This window comes from Musca autumnalis, unplaced genomic scaffold (genome assembly GCF_047663935.1).
Source record: "Musca autumnalis isolate F117 unplaced genomic scaffold, ASM4766393v1 scaffold_3, whole genome shotgun sequence".
NCBI classification, from domain to species: domain Eukaryota; kingdom Metazoa; phylum Arthropoda; class Insecta; order Diptera; family Muscidae; genus Musca; species Musca autumnalis.
This window is the reverse complement of record NW_027411866.1, coordinates 100,956,166-100,973,170: the sequence shown is the minus strand read 5'-3', so window position 1 is coordinate 100,973,170 and position 17,005 is coordinate 100,956,166. Positions and strand designations below refer to the sequence as shown.

The 17,005-nt window shown below is 35.4% G+C and overlaps 1 protein-coding gene and 1 long non-coding RNA gene across 25 annotated transcripts in view; one reads left to right on the top strand and one right to left on the bottom strand.

Annotated features, from left to right (window-relative positions):
- Window positions 1–17,005, bottom strand: part of Mnt — a 259,484-nt gene that overhangs the window by 49,839 nt on the left and 192,640 nt on the right. For all 24 annotated transcript variants that reach the window (XM_073973146.1, XM_073973162.1, XM_073973148.1 and 21 more), the window contains one exon: window positions 14,249–15,184. In XM_073973146.1, the coding sequence (XP_073829247.1) occupies window positions 14,249–14,918 (670 nt within the window). In that variant the 5' untranslated portion in view covers window positions 14,919–15,184. The remainder of the gene's footprint in view (window positions 1–14,248; window positions 15,185–17,005) is intronic.
- LOC141397177 (uncharacterized) lies at window positions 7,635–11,837 on the top strand. Its single transcript, XR_012411322.1, has 2 exons — window positions 7,635–8,442; window positions 8,502–11,837. It is a non-coding gene; the product is annotated as an uncharacterized lncRNA (long non-coding RNA).

The following is a 17,005-nucleotide window of genomic DNA, read 5'->3' as shown; positions in this document are numbered from 1 at the left end:
GAAGGGACAAGGGAGACTTCTCGCATTTCAATGGGTGCACCGCGATTCATATTAGCTCATTGATATGGGACATACTGTTTATTGCCCAGTCCGAAGGGGTCCCAGTTTTGTGATCCTATGGAGGTTTATCTGGATTACCTCGATTATTTGGTCTTAGTCTGTCACGGCGCTATTTTTCTTGGCTTCCTCGAGAATCGGCATTCTCGCCTTTTCCACTTTGAAGCGGATTGCGTTTGAGACGTAGAACATCGTGTCCCTTGTCAATTCCTACCACAAGGACAATTCGTCCTCCTGCTCTTCATAAATTCCCATCTCTTCGAGGATGTGTTCCGTCTGGAACTCGCTGTCCTAACCTCTGACAACTACGGATGCCTTAGTTAGTTAACGAACTTGGTCTTTTCTCACCAGCTTGAGTTTGCCGCATTCCTAGGGAGGCCTTATTCTTGCTGACAATATATTTGAGGGCGATAATGTTATTGGAATATTATCATATCTCCTACTGATCCAGTTCCTGATGATTTGAATAAAATCAACCTCCTGAATTTGATGATCCTATATTTTCGTCTTTCCCGCCTTTGAAACGGACAACGCTTGAGACGTTGAAGACCATGCCGTTTGTCAGAGTGTCTATGAAGAGATGGTGTATACCTCTTGCTCCTCCTCCCTGTGAAAGAGCTTGTTTTTTCGTAATATTTATAATTTTTTACAAACAAATGAACTGTTTTGTAGGATCTAGAGGGGGCAGCTGCCACTCCCTAGCTATTCCTGGCTACGCCCATGAACCAGCTTGAGTTTGTCGCTTCCCTAAGGAGGTATTATTCTGCTGATAATATCTCTGAGGGCGGTAATGTTTGCATGCCGGGTAAATTGGAACAATATCATATCCCTTTGGACCACGGTGCTGTCAATTTGAATTGGATCACCCCACTGCATTAGATGATCCATGTTCTTGACCATTTCCTCAATGGCCAGTCCAGTCCAGTCTTTGCCTAGGCTCTGTAGTCGATACCGCGGCTCGGCACACCTTCTTTATGTTCGAGCTCACATTGTCGCCCTCTGACAAAGTATTCTCGGAACAGTTTCCTTTGCATGATTCTTGTAGCTCGTTTTCCGAAATATTTGAATCCATGGAGCTTTGGGGTGTTTTGTTCTCTAGGAGATCTGATCCAATACTTTAATAGTTAATTGAAGATGAGTTTGCCACTATCCGACATATTTTTGAAGGCGGCAATGTTTGCATCAGCCTTATTCCGAAGGTAAATTCCCCTTGAGTATTCTTACTCACTTACGTGGAATTTACGTTCTGAATACTGGTGTATCACATATCCCCCTTAACCCCGCTGATGATAATTTGAATTGGATCATCCTCTTGCAGTAGATGATCCAAGATCTTTTTATTGACAATTTCATCAATGGCTCTGCAGTCAATTCTGCGTCCGGGCACACCTTCTTCATGTTCGAGCTCACTTCATCGCCCTCTGTCAAAGTATTTTCGGAAAAGTCTCCTTTGCATGGTTCTTGACCCGGTTTACCCGAAACATTTGAAGATGAGGAGCATTTTTCGACTTTTGTTTTGTCGGCTTTGCATTGGTCTTATCCTCTTCCCAGCTTCGGAAGAAGTAGCGGAAATGTTCATAACCCCCCTTTTGGGGGAAGAGCAATATTAATGCATACAGCTACACTGTAGCGGCAACGTGGACAAATGTCATCAGACGACATTTAGTACAAGATATAAACACGAGAATCAAAAATGAAAAAAAAATATTTCGGATGTGGGTGTAAAATACAAAACGAAACGAAAGATAAAAAAAAAATAAAAACCAAGAGAAAATGCCACGCGACCACAACTCAATTCAATGGATACAAATGACTGAGAGTACATGGATGAGAAAGTCATAACAAATGTCATTTGAGTGTTTTGAGTAGCACTGAGTAAGGTAGCTCTTTACTTCAGGTAATGGTGGTGCTGTGTTGGGGCAAGCGCAATCCAAACAGCAAGTCTTTCTATTTGAAATTGACCAAAAAAAATAAATTTTTGCAAAAATCAATGCATTCAAAAGCAATTTTTTGGTTTTTATTCAACAACTACTGCATTAAAATGCAATCAACCACCTACCCGCCCAACAACCAACCAAACCAGCGGGTCATCATGCGCCTATCGACAAAGAAAAACTTAAACAAAATTCGTACAAAGTTCAATGACTCGTTGTTTACAAAAGTGGCAGGCAGCAAGCACTTTGTTTTAATATTATCAACTGACAGACCATTCACACGCACACATATAAATGTCACATTATTTGTATGCTCTCTTCGCAAAAACAAAACAAGAAGAAAAACAAAGCTTGTATTTGCGTTTTGCTCACGTGAAATCATCTCTCACTACCTACGCTTTGTTATGCTCATCTGTGTTTTGATGTTTGTAGTGAGAAACAAAAACACATTATTGATAAATTACAACAACAGGCATTGAGCTTTAATGACACAGCAGCGCAGAGGTGTTGACGTCAACGTGAAAATCATGAGATGGGCAAGAGCGTGCAGTTTGCGTCAGGGATGCCAACTGTTCTGAGGCAAAAATCGCTACAGCCTCATACGCACCATAGGTTTGTAGCGATTTTTACCTTGAAACAGTCGACATTCCTGCTTAAACAGTGGTTTTTGTACGTTAAAAATCACCACATGTAGCGGGAAAACCACCAACTTGGCACCCCTGGTTTGCGTCTATACCAAAAAGTTAACTACAACTCTCTTTCCCATACAAAAACCCAAAATAGCATTCTCTTCTTGTGCACCAATGGTGACAGTGGAAATCAATGGTGAGCAAAACAGAATTTAAGAGAATATAAGAGAATTTAACATTTGTCGTTTTTCATGGTTTTTCTAAATGGTTTTTTAATTGTGAAAACACAATTTTAATCTAAAATCGTGGATGAAATTATTCATTAAATAATAATTACAAAAAATACTTAAACGTCTGAGTTTTGCTGAATTAATAAAAGTAAGAGTATTTTACAGCAGCCACCAGTGCACTGTTGGGCAGAAATGCTCGGCCTCATACACCAGTTGATGCCCGTGCACACCTATGGTGGAAATTTACAAGAGCTCTGTGCTCATTTTGAGGGTTGCCAAGAGTTAGGAATTAATTGTTTTGAAATGAAATGAGTTTGGTCAGTTGATTTTGTTTTGAAGAGTTGTTGAAAATTGTCCCTGTTATGGGAAATCGATTTGATGAACATTTATTGGGCAATTAAAGCAAAAAAACCGAAGGCATTTGAACTTTCGATTGATAGAAAAATTTTAAAAATACCCTGCGTCGGTCGACACTGTGCGCCTCAAGGGAAAAGTTGTCTTCACATGGAAAGTGTTTGCGGATTCTGACCCTACAAATGTTCATAGATGAGAAAAATCAAATTTACTTTTTCAATACAAACTCCTTAGGTCATGTTGCTCGATTAATTCAATAAATAAAAAAATCGCCGGAGGTCTTCTCAAACGAATCGCAGTCAAAGTTAAAAGTTTTAGGGGTTTTCTAGGGTTTCACTATTTTTCTTGGAAACGGCAAGTCCCATCGAAATGGGACTAAACTAATTTTGTAGCAGTTAACACGGTTACCAGCTCTTTTTATACCCTCAGCATTTAAATTATTGCAACGAGGGTATACACACATTCATACGGGCAAACTGTGCCTCATCGAAATAATGGTTTTAGACCCCAAGTATGTCTGGACGAAATCCGTTTCAGACAAATTGGAGTCGATTTAGCAATGTCGTCCGAATGTCCGCCCTTCGTCCGTCTGTCTGGCTGATTTAGTCCAAAATTTGGATTTCGTAATATTTTGTCCAAACTTAGTTTAAGTTCGAAGATGAACCATATCAGCCCACTCCCTCGGGTACCTCCCCCACGAAAGTTCAAATTTTTTCGCAAAAAATATGCCCACAATAACTCTCGAAGGGACTAACTGATTTGGTCCATACTTTGCACATCGTAATATTTCTACCAGACATAGATAAAGTTCGAATATGGACTATATCGGTGCACAGGATAGGCTGTGCAGAGAATAGTGAATGCAGGGCATGTGGCGAGGACAACGAAACGTTGGAATACTATCTCTGCCACTGCCAGGCTTTCACAAACTTGAGAACTCAACTAATATCAAGGACATCGGGTTCAAAAACTTGAGGGACTACGTCAATAGGACGGAACTCGTAAACCCTCCTTCGGATACCTCCCACACTAAATTTCGAAAAAGTGCGTCCTTTCGAATTGTTTTAATTTTTCTTGCAAGGGGTTGCATCAGCCTTTGTAGTGGCTGGTGCGCAGGACAACTCTCTAACCGAACACTGCGTTGGTCCACACTTTCCATATCGTAATATTTCTTCGAATATTAGATAAAATTCGAAAATTGCGTTTATAGGTCCAATCCTTAAGGTGCTTTCCCTACAAAAATATTCCCTAAAATGTTAAGCGCATTGTCTCATAAACGTAGCAAACTATTTCGTTCAAACTTTGGATCTCGAAATATTTTGTCCAAACTTAGTTCATGCTCAAAAGTGGGCCCTATCGGTGCATTACTTAGGGTACTACCCACACAAATGTTATACATTTTCGTTTAAGTGCGGTTAGGGGTCTGCGCGAGAATTCTTTGGAAATTTTTACCGAAGGCTCACCTACTAGCCCTGTGTACAGCGATATGATGTTTTTCGTGGGCAAGTCCATGTTTCCTGATGTAAAGATACACTTACAAAATGGAACATGTCGGTCCATTTATTTAGGTAACTTCCCATGAAAAACCTTTGAGATTTTATCCTAATCCATATCTTTGCCGGTATGTTCATACGTCCAAAATTCTGAAGGCCCCTAAATACATAGGTTTTTTGTGAAAAAGGTTGTTCAATTCACACCGGCTGAGGGTATACCTCTGTCGGTAAATCTGACTGATACTTTTTAACTTGTTTTAATACCAAAAAAGGTGATACCTTTAATTGGAGAACACTTTATCTCCCTGGGAAAGCGGAAAACTCACGCTGGAGAGGAAAAACTAAGTTCCTCAACTAACAAAGGCATTCGTATTTGTCAGGGGTTGGTGTATCAAGTTCGAGACGGAAAGCATATTTGAAGTCATTGGTCGCCAAAACAGGACTTTGGACTTGAAGAGATGGTAAGTCTTTCACAGGAAGGACCAAAAAGTCGGTATTCTCCTTGACCATTTCTGCATTTCCAGCCTGACAAAGTGCATGACCTTCTACGTCTCAAACGCTGTCCGCTTCAAAGCGGGAAAGACGACAATCGGTTTGAATGAGGAAATAAATTCTAAGATAACAATAGGGCATATGATAATTTTCCAATTCGCCCTGCAAGCAAACATTACCGCCCTCAGCATTATAGCAAACTAGAGCTGGTACTGTCAGAGGTTTGGGCAGTTATTTTGAGACAGGCCTTTAGTCGTGGTGAAGTGTCTCCTCCTACCAGGAAAGTATTGGATCAGATCTCCTTAAGAACAAAACACCCCAAAGCCGAAAATAAAGAAAAAGAGCCCCACGGATTCAAATATTTCGGGAAAAGAGAGCCTTGGCAAATACCATGTCCATGCCATTCAGGAAATGGTCAAATTATCTAATGCAGTGGCGTGATCCAATTCAAATGAACTGCTACGGGGTCCAAGGGGATATGATAATGTTGCAATTTGCACGGCATGCAAACATTACCGCCCTCAGAGATGTTGTCAGCAGAATAATATCTCCTTATGGAAGCGACAAACTCAAACTGGTGCTGAAGGACGAAGTTGCTCAACTAAGGCATCCTAATTATTAGAGGTAAGGATCTGCGTGAAAGAGGAAACTAATCCTACGATCTTGGATCATTTAATGCAGGAGGTTGATCCAATCATCGGGAGCGGAGTCAATAGGGGAAATATTACCGCCCTTAAAGATATTGTCAGCAGAACAATACCTCCTAGGAAAGCGGTAAACTCTAGTTGGTTGGCATAGGTATATCGATTACAGCACTGGTGATTTTTATTATGACAGAAATGAAGCAAGGCAAGAAAGTCAGACGACGAGGCTGCTTATGTACCCAGGTCTTAACGTCTGCAATGAACACTGGAACTGTCGTGTCATCATTCTAGGTCTTCTTGCGCCTCGCACTCAGAAGGTCTGCGGCTCTATTCCTGACCTGAAAGGACATCAAAATTTTCGACGGTTGCAAATCCCCTTAACGTAATGTTGACTTTCATCAGCCATGAAAAAGACACACCGTTTGGACTCGGCGCGCCATAAAGTAGGTTCCACATCATTGAGCCAGCATGAATTGGCGTGCACTCATTGATATGAGAAAAGTCGCCCATGTCCCTTTGGGGATGTTGTGGGAATATATGTATGTATGTAATATTTGGTACAAATCTCCCCAATATTGTCTAACTGGAGTAATGGCAACATTGCTTACTCAGAGAGCCATTATTTTTCCTCTCAGCAAAATATGAAGAGTGTAAAACTGACTCGTACAATTTTCAAATGCAAATTACGAATAAAAAACAATAGCTCTGTTCCTTTACGTGCAAGAATCTTCAAGTTTTACCATTTTTTACTCGAAAAGCGTTCCTTCACTTCAGACAAGATACAATTCATATGTTGGCAGTTTACAAATTGTACTACTTCTGCCGGTTTTACCATTTTCAAAAGTAAAGGAACAGACCAAATGTTTGCGCTCGCCCCATTTGTTTTGGAAAAAAATACGTTGGGAGATTGGGCGAGGAATAGAAAACAGTGCATTGAATTAGCACCACCTTACATGAAAGTTATGTGGTGAAACAACAGCAAATAAGCCCCAACGCAAAGAATTTGAATAAATAAAGCAGAGAGTGATAGAGTAAGAAATTGCAAGCAAAGCTCTCTTCTTACTCATGGTTTTGCACAATCAAGTTAATTGGGGTCGGAGGAGAGCAAAATAACGCAACAAGTTTAGATACATTTCTCTAATGGTGGGGCTTTGTCCAACAACACCAAATGAGCTTTAGACACCGGTGTCTTGGACGAAAAAATGCATGGCAGCGCAGTAGCAACAATAATCTCAATTTGCTCTCTCTCTTTGTAAAATTTTACAAAAATTGTTTTTTTTCGCTACACTTCAAAGTGGTACACGTGGCCTTAATATTTCATGGTATGGGTGAGTTTGTTTAATTGCATGTTGTTGTTGCTGTGTGCATGATGATGATGTTTGGATTTGAGATACTCAAAATGTTGTTATTATCGTTGTTTGCTTTTGTTGTTCGTCAAAAGGGGCAAAGCAAGTATAACAAAATAATGCAAACAACAATAGCATACGATAATAACTACATATATACATATGTACATATATACAGTGATATCATATGCAAAGATATGCCTCGAAAGAGGGAGGGGGAGGGAGAATAAAAGGGACTGCGATAAAAGCAGAACAAAAGCAGTATTCAACTTATTCAACTACATTATAATTAGTGTCTCTATGTGAGGCTCTCTCTCACTTATTTTGTATGTACTTCAGTAAAAGGGGTTACGGTGGGTTTTTTTTTTTGCAAAAAATGTGCATATGGTTACTAGGTATGAACGCTGAAAATCCAACAACAAACAGTGGGAATTTAGCACAGCTCTATAATTTCATTTCTTTTTTTTTGTTTTGCCAAGAATTTTACTTTAATAAACAATGCGAAATTTTAAATTAACAATAATATTGTGATTTTTCTTCCTTCGTTTGTATGTTTTTTTGCTATAAATGCTTTCAGATAAGACCACCTTTTCAGATATTCCCCGCCATATAGTATACACTTTATATAAGCACTTAATAGGGAGAAAAATATCAAAATTACTAGGGTGGTGTTCTGTATGATTATAAAACCAATTTAGCTATACATAGGTGAATTGTGGCAAATTGGAAATAATGCTATAGAATGGCTATAAAATAATTCAGCTGTTGTTGAAAATCGAAAATATATGAATTTGCAGTAATTGAATAATAGCTGAATTGTAGAACAAGGTTTCCAATGGTATTTCGGATATAATTAAAGACCTATAAAATACCACAAAAACATTTTCAAAGAATTCAGCGGTAGCTGAATTGCAGAGAAAAGTGAGAGAAAATTATAAAAAAAAAATATTTTGTAATATTAAAATATTAATTTAGTGATAGCTGAATTAAAGGAACATATTTTAAAAAATTGTTTCAACCTTATTTAAAACATAAAAAATAATTGTAAAGACTTTCTGACGAATTCAGCTGTAGCTGAATTACAGAGAATTGTAATAAAACATTATAAATATATTTTTTAATGAATTAAAATCTTGTTAAATAGAGTTTTAAGTAGCTGAATTATAGGAAAATTTCCTAAAAATTATTTTCAATTTTATTTAACACATAAAAAATCATTTTGAAGCATTTCTGACAAATTCAGCTTCAGCTACAGCTGAATTTGTCAGAAATGCTTCAAAATGATTTTTTATGTGTTAAATAAAATTGAAAATAATTTTTAGGAAATTTTCCTATAATGTGAGGAAAAAAATGTAAAAAATACTTTTAATGAATTAAAATGTTGCTAAATCGAATTTGAAGCAATTTAATTGTAGCTGAATTAGAGAAAAGGCATTCAAGTTGCGTTTCTAATATAACTGAAGACCTATAAAATACAACTAAAGTATTTTTAAAGAATTCATATGTATGTTGCTGAATTACTGAGAAATTTGAGAAATGTTACTAAATAGAATTTTAAGCAATTTAATGATAGCTCAATTATAGAAAATGCATTCAAATTGCATTTCCAATATAATTGAAGACCTAAAAAATACATCTAAATCACTTTCAAAGAATTCAGCTGTAGCTGAATTAGAGAAATGAGAGAAAAAATTATAAATATATATTTTTAGTGAATTAAGATGCTTCTGAATAGAATTTAACGAAATATAATGATAGCTGATACATAAAAAAATTATTTAAAATTTGTTTCCAATCTTATTTAAAACATAAAAAATCATTTTTAAGCATTTCTGACAAATTCAGCTGTTGCTGAATTCCAGAGAAATGTGAGACAAAATTATAAAAATATTTTTTTAATGAATTAAAATGTGCAAAGTACAATTTTAAGCACTTGGATAATAGCTGAATTGTAGAAAAGACTATCAAACGTCTTTTCTAATATAACTCAAGACCTATAAAATACCACAAAAGCATTTTCAAAGAATTCAGCTGTTGCTGAATTACAGAGAAATGTAAGAAAACTTAAAATAAAAAAAAAATAATGAATGAAGATGTTTCTAAATATAATTATAAGTACATAACTGATGGCTGAATTATCGCAAAGTTTTTTAAAAAATGTTTTAAATTGTATTTAAAACATAAAAATCATTTTGACGCATTTTTGACAAATTCAGCTGTGGCTGAATTCAAGAGAAATGTGAGAAAAAAAGTGTAAACATATTTTTAATGAACTAAGATGCTTCTAAACAGAATTTGGAGCAATTTAATGATAGCTGAACCAATGGGAAATTATTTTAAAATTGTTTTCAATTTTATTTAACACATAAAAAATCATCTTAAAGCATTTCTGTCGAATTCAGCTGTAGCTGAATTGCGTATAAATGTGTAGAAATGATATTGAAATAAGTGTTCCATTAATATAAAAACTTAATCATATGAAAAGAAACCTTCGCATAGCTGAAAAAAGTGTTTTGTGTGTCATTTGTATGTGGTTCCCCTTTATAAAATGGTGCTAAGGCGACACCAATTATGAGGTGCCATTCACACATACAAAGCATACACACAAAGTTAGAATTGTGGTCTTCTTCTGGTATTCAATTAAATGTCTATGTATGCATTGTGTCTATAATTCTAATCTGTCTCTAATAGTCCGATTAGGTCAGCTTAGACAAAAATAATGCTCTTAGTCAAAAAGTTGGTGGTAAATGGTTGGGCTGCAGATGGTGTTGGTGGTATTGTTGTTATTTGTTATTTAATTAGTTGGTAACAAGACGGCTTAGCCAGAGACAAACAAAACGTTTTGAAAACAAAGTAGAATATTCAATAATTTATCAAAGACATACATACAACAAAAAATATTTAAATATTTATCTTATGCAATATTCTTGTTTAGGTGTTATTAATAGTTTTTTCTTTGTTTGGACACATACATATACATATATGTATAAATGTATTGATGTTGTCCCATTGATAGTCATTTATTGGCCTCACATATTGTATCCGAATATTTGGAATTTTGTCAAATATTTTGAAAATAATGTTTGTCTGCACCATCTGTCGGGATTCTTCAGCGAGAATATTTGAATCTTGTCATAATTTCTAAGGTTGTCAGGTTTCATGCAGCCTTGGCCTTCGGCTTCTGCTGAATATATGTATGTAGCTTCTGCAAGATATATTTCAAAATATCCCTCATCTTTCAAATTTCTTTTTCATGCGCTACCTTCGTTCTGTTTGGTGTCCTTCCCTGAACAAAGTCCAATAAAGGAAACATAACTTCTTCTCAGTTGTAGAGAACAGAGGCAACATACAAACTGACATCCTGTCTGTGGATAAGCAAAAAAATCACTACATACCAAAGATCACGACCTCAAAAACTCATACATAGTAAGGCTTTTTTCAACATTCATCCATCCATCCGTCTGCAAACGATTTCTTTCACAGTCAGCCAGTCTTTTTCTTTATACCTCTCAATCATTTATGCCATACGGCGGCTGAACATAACAACATTGTTGTTGTTGTTGTGTTGTTATGTTTTTGCAACATTGTTGTATGTTTTATGAATGCCTCAGACAATTTCAATAGCCGGCAGAGACTTACAACTTCGAAAAGAATTGAATTCGACACCATCACGTTTGTGTGTTGATAGGCTAGGAGGTACTTCACAACAGACTATCCAGAATGTTAAGGGCCTGTTGAAAAAAATCATGGTTCGGCAATCTTGCATTCCTTTTTTGCATTTTTTCTCAATTAGGATGGTGGTGGTGTAGAATACCAGGGCAATTGTTTTGAAGACCCCTTGTGTTTTTCTGAATGTGAGAGAAATTGTTCAGAAAATGATTCAAAAACACACACAAAAAGGCTTTGGCTTTTTTTTGAGGGAGCAAAATATTTATATATGTGCCACTGTGTGTTCTTAGATTTCACTTTTTGTTTCACTACCTGTGATTGAAACCTCTTAAAATTTATTTTTTTCTCAGAGTTCCTACTTTTTGTGGTTTCTTTTGTTTTCTTTTCATATTTTGGATTAACTGACTCAGCTGAATTTGAGATATTCAACATCAGCTGGAAATGCTATATTGAAATAAAATTGCGATATTCATCATTAGCTGAATATCACATATTTGGTCGCAGCTAATAACATCAGCTAAGTATTAAAATATTCAGCCTCAGCTGAATATAAAATATTTATATAAGATAATCAGCTGTTGCTGAATATAAGATATTAAGCTGTTGAGCTGAGTAAAATGTATTCATGAGAATATGAAATTATAAAATTATTTTCTAATAAATTAAAAGGTTGCTAAATAGTAGTTGAAGCAACTTAATGATAGCTGAATTATAGAAAATGCATTCAAATGGGATTTCTAATATAATTTTGGTCCTTTTCAAAGAATTCAGCTGTAGCTGAATTACAGAAATATGTGGGAAAAAACATTTAAAAATATTTTTTAAAGAATTAAAATGTTCCTAAACAGAATTTTAAGCAAATTAATGCTAGTTGAATTGTAAGAAATGCCTTCAAATATAATTACAGACCTTTAAAATACCACTATGGCATTTACAAAGAATTCAGCTGTAGCTGAATAACAGAAACATGTGAGGAAAAAATATAAAAATCTTTTTTTAGTGAATTAAAATGTTGCTAAATAGAATTTTAGGCACTTTACGGATAGCTGAATTGTAGAAAATTTTTTCAAATGGGATCTCTAATATAATTCGGGACCTTTAAAATACTACAGAAGCATTTTCAAAGAATTCAGCTGCAGCTGAATTACAAAGAAATCTAAGAAAAAATTATAAAAATAGTTCTGATCAGTCAAAATGTTTCTAAATAGGATTTGAAGTAATTTAATGGTAGCTGAATGGTAGAAAAAATATTCAAATGACATTTCTAACATAGTAGACGACCTATAAAATATCACTAAAGCATTTTCAAAGAATTCAGCTGTTGCTGAATTACAGAAAAATGTGACAAAATACTATAAAAATATTTTTTTGATTGCTGAATTGTAGAAAAATGATTCAAATTATACTTCAAATATAATGTGAATATAATATATTCAGCAATTGCTGAGTAAATCTATTGCTGAATATAAGATATTCAGCTATCGTTAAATATAAAATATTCAATTTCTGCCAAGCCCCAGCAAGCATTTATTATCGCCCATTACCCGAAGAAGTCACTCCCAGGCGATAGAAATACACATCCGCGATCTCGCATTCTAATTGAAGTAGGCACACCGTTCGGGAAGAAATGAACCACGTCCACGACACTACTTGTGAATGCCGCTTTCGAGACTTCCTAGAAGTACTTTTAGCGATAAAATTGGTTGTGACGAAAAAAAACATTTTTTTCGTTTTTCATTTTATCTGTTGTTATTCTTTTAATTTTAATTTTTTTTACTATTCTAATTAATGTTTCAAATTACATACGTTTTTAAAGAACACTATCCTTAGATGAAATTGCCATCTTCATTAATTTTTGTACTTTTAAAAATGTTATGTTGCCTGGCCTGGGAATCAAACCCCTGACCTTAAGAATGCAAAGCGAACATGCTTACCACTGCACCACCGTACCTTATAAACACCAGATAGACTAAAGTCTTATATTAGTTTAAGGTTGTACACGCCTCAAATGAACGTAAAGAATCGAAGTGTCTGCATTGACCAGAGAAAGTGTCTGCCCATGCGATAGTCGTAAGTAGTAGCATTGTTAGTGTAAAAAAGCAATAATAGAATTTCGATCTCCTTTTCTGACACTAGGTAGTTATTCAAGAAGTTATAAAAGGGACAGCAATGCAATTGTTATTGTAAAATGATAAAGGATCGCTATTTTCTAGAATAGAAGTTCAGAAAGCGATTACTTTTGATAGAGGAAGTGACTCACTCACTCCCAATTGCTGGCTGGGGCTGTTCATATTAGGTATTCAGTCTCATTTGAAGAGAAAATGTTTAGCCTCAGGTAAATATTGCATATTCACCCAAAACGAAATACGAATCGCCCATGTTCAGTCCATGTCGAAAGTGTTCTCCATCGATGGCGAGTGAGAGTGTGTTGTTGGGGTTAGAGATTACATTGACATTTTTATCACAAACATATAGAGATATGTAAATCACACAAAGCGAGACTATGCATTAATGAATCCACCGTTAAATGCACTGCATCATCATGCAGGATTCTCTTTCCAACTCCTGGCTTATCTATACGCACACACCCACACATAAAGGACCAGGCCACCAATCCATTCCAGTGTTATATCTGGTAGGTGCTGGGTGGTTTTGAATGGGCGGGCAAGAACATGTTCTCACTGGTTCTATCTTCCTACCTCTCTCTCAATATGGTTTTACCTTTGATAGCCGAACATGCGTCGTGGTACTGCTATTGCATATTGGAATGCAATAGTTCCGACTATGTATGCGTCGTCTGCATTGCTGAGTTTAAAAATAGTAAAAGGTAGAAGCAGTAATTCGCAGGCAGTTACTGCAGGTGTTAGGTATTTCAAGAAGTTATTTATAGGCTTTGAGAAAAAATTTCGATGAAAATAGCTCAGCTAATAAAGAAAAGTTATAGCTCAAAGCTATAATTAGATGATGAGAAGAGTTCATAGCATTTTAGGGGATAAATATAGGTTCTTTAAGTGGTGTATATAAAAAAAGAAATAATCGAATTACCATCAAGTCGTTTTTTTTTTAAAAAAGATTTGGCCAAAGGACCATCAAATTGTGAATTACAAAAATATTTGGTCGAAGGACCATCAAAACGGGGATTTTTCAAGAATATTTGGTCGAAGGACCATGAAATCGGGGGTTTTTTAAATAATATTTGGTAGAAGGACCATCAAAGATTTGACCTTATTTATAGTTTTAAAAAATAGTAACACAATTTTCATAATAGACCCTGGAAACCAGTACAATGTTATGATGAATGATATAAGCATGGTGGCGGATATCCCAGCAAACAGACGTTGAACAATGTCGTTTATGATGAAGAGTTAATTTAAGAAAAAAGGATTATCATTAGACTTACCCGACATACGGCCATCACTGGACCTGCCATTTAAGGATGCTACTCCAACTACAGATGATGGCGGTGGGGTACTACCACCACCATTCATTGGCCCCGTTGCTGGTGATGTTGATGCTGCCACTACTGTCATAGTGCCATTTCCATTAAATTCGTAATCATGATGGTTATTGGCGTGTATTAATTGACTACTGTTGTTATTGTTGTTGTTGTGAAGGTGGGGATGATGACCGTTTGTTGCACTATTTGTACCATTGCTTAATACCGTTGCGGTAACATGTGGATGGTGGTGATGTTGGTGGGTGGTAGTAGAATTGGTGGTAGAGGAGGAGCTATTGTGATGACCATTGACATGTTGAAATGTGGCAGCAGCAGCTGGTGCCGATGAAGACACTTGCAAAGTGCCACCATGTCGAATATTAGAGTTTCGTATATTTATACTATTGTTGTTGCTGCTGCTGATTGCATTACCATTAATATGACCATTGGTAACCACTGCAGCCGTCGCTGAGCCTGTCGTATCAAAGGCTTGCACAATAAAACGCGCTGATGGCGTATGATGATCGCTGAGTATTGCCGGTATTGCTGTTGCTGCTTGTGGCGATAATTTTAATTTCTCCTGCTGCTCAATGTATTGAGCAGCTTCAAGGAGCGTTTTTAAACCCTCCGACATATCAGGTTGAACAAAAATGAATATGAAACCTTGGCTGTTTCGTCTTCTTCCGATTCTTCGTCGCTAGCGTTGTTGGTAATCACAATTGCAGGATTTTGTCTACAATTTTTTGTTAAATATAGCAACAACACTCTTTGTTCACGCTTTCGCTCTCACTCTCCACAGAAATGCGTTGGCAATTGCAGCCTAACTGGGGAAATGTTTAAAATATTAAGGCTTTTAAACTTTTGTTATGCAGGGCGGGTTGATTTTTGGCAATAGATAATCTGGAAAAAAGAAAAGAAATGAGGGGAAATTAGAAAAAAAAATATTTTTTTAACAATAGCTTTGTCCTTGTACTTTTTCAGTAAATATTACTCAGTAACTTATTTTTAGAGAGTAAAGCATTTTATATATCGTCACCATAAATGCCCGAAGACGTAACCCACAAAACCAAAACTTTACAGGAGAAGCAAAAAACCTTAAAAAATTAAAAACTGTTTTATGGAGTATTAATCTTATGAAGACGAGTATATGGGATATTATAGATCATATACGGAGGGAAATTAGTAGTAAAACCAAAACCGCTGAAGTGCTTAGTTTTGACATCCTCCAGTACAACAAAATCTGCAATATTATCCCATTTTCCGAAATGCTATTTCTGGAATAGCATCGTTGTTTTTGACCGTAGAAGCTTGAAATTTTGCCAGATCATGTATTTTAGCTTTATGTATCAGATTACGTCAAAAATCGAATTTCGAATTTCATGTCGGTTACGTCTTCGGGCATTTATGGTGACGATATACTCTTTCAAAATAAAAAGTAAAAAGACAACATTCAGTAAAAAATTTCAATTTGAATAATATTTACGATTATGATGTTTGAATATTTTAAACTTTTGACAACTGCCTAAAGCTACAAAATGTTACTGAACAAAATTCCTTCAGTAAAAATTATAAGTTCTCAGTAATAAAATTTTCAAAACAAGTTTCTCTTTTACTGAACATTTGCGTAAAAAACAACATTCAGTAATAATTTGTAATAATTATTACAAATTATCGAGTACGCAGACACACTTATTTTAATATTCAAAAAAGTCAAATAATTTCGTTCGAATTACTATGAAAGCAATGTTTTTGGAAAAATATTTTATTCATATATGTTTTGTCAAACAAGTAATTTTCAAACATATTTTGATCGAAGGACCATCATATGGTGGCTTTAGAAAAAAAAAAAACATTTGTTCGAAGGACCGTCAAATCGTGATTTTTAAAAAATATTTGGTCGAAGGACGACCATCAAATTGTGGATTTTTTAAAAAAAATATTTTGTCGTGGATTTTTTTGATATTTTGTTGAAGGACACTGAAGTCGTGGATTTTTAAAAAATACTTGGTCCAAGGACCATCAAAACATGGATTTTTCAAAAAATTTTTGGACCAAGGACCATCAAATCGCGTCTTTTTTAAAAAATATTTTTTCGAAGGTCCATCAAATCGTGAATTTAAAAAAACATTTGACGAAGGACCATGAACTTGTGGATTTTTTTTTGAAAATATTTTTTCGAAGGGCCAAGAAATCTTGGATTTTTTTTTAAATATTTGGTCGAAGGACCATTAAGTCGTGGATTTATTAAAGATTATTTGGTCGAAGGATTTTTTAAAAAATAATATTGGTCGAAGGACCATTAAAATGTGAATTTTAAAGAATCTTTGGCCAAAAGGACCATCAAATTGTGGATTAAAAAAAATATTTGGTTGAAGTACCATCAAATCCTGGATTTAAACAAAAAGAAAAATAGTTGTGAAAGGGCCATTAAAAAAATATTTGGTCGAAGGACCATCAAATCGTGGATTTAAAAAAATGTTTTGTCGAAAGACCATTAAATTGTGGATTTTTTAAAAAATATTTTGGTCGAGGAACCATCACATCGCATCAAATCGTGAATTTAAAAATATGTTTTGTCGAAAGACCACCAAATCGTGGATTTTTATACCCTCCACCATATGGAGGGTATAATTAAATTTGTCATTCCGTTTGTAACACATCGAAATATTCGTCGGAGACGAATATATTATTGATCAGCATAAAATTCTATGTCGATTTGAC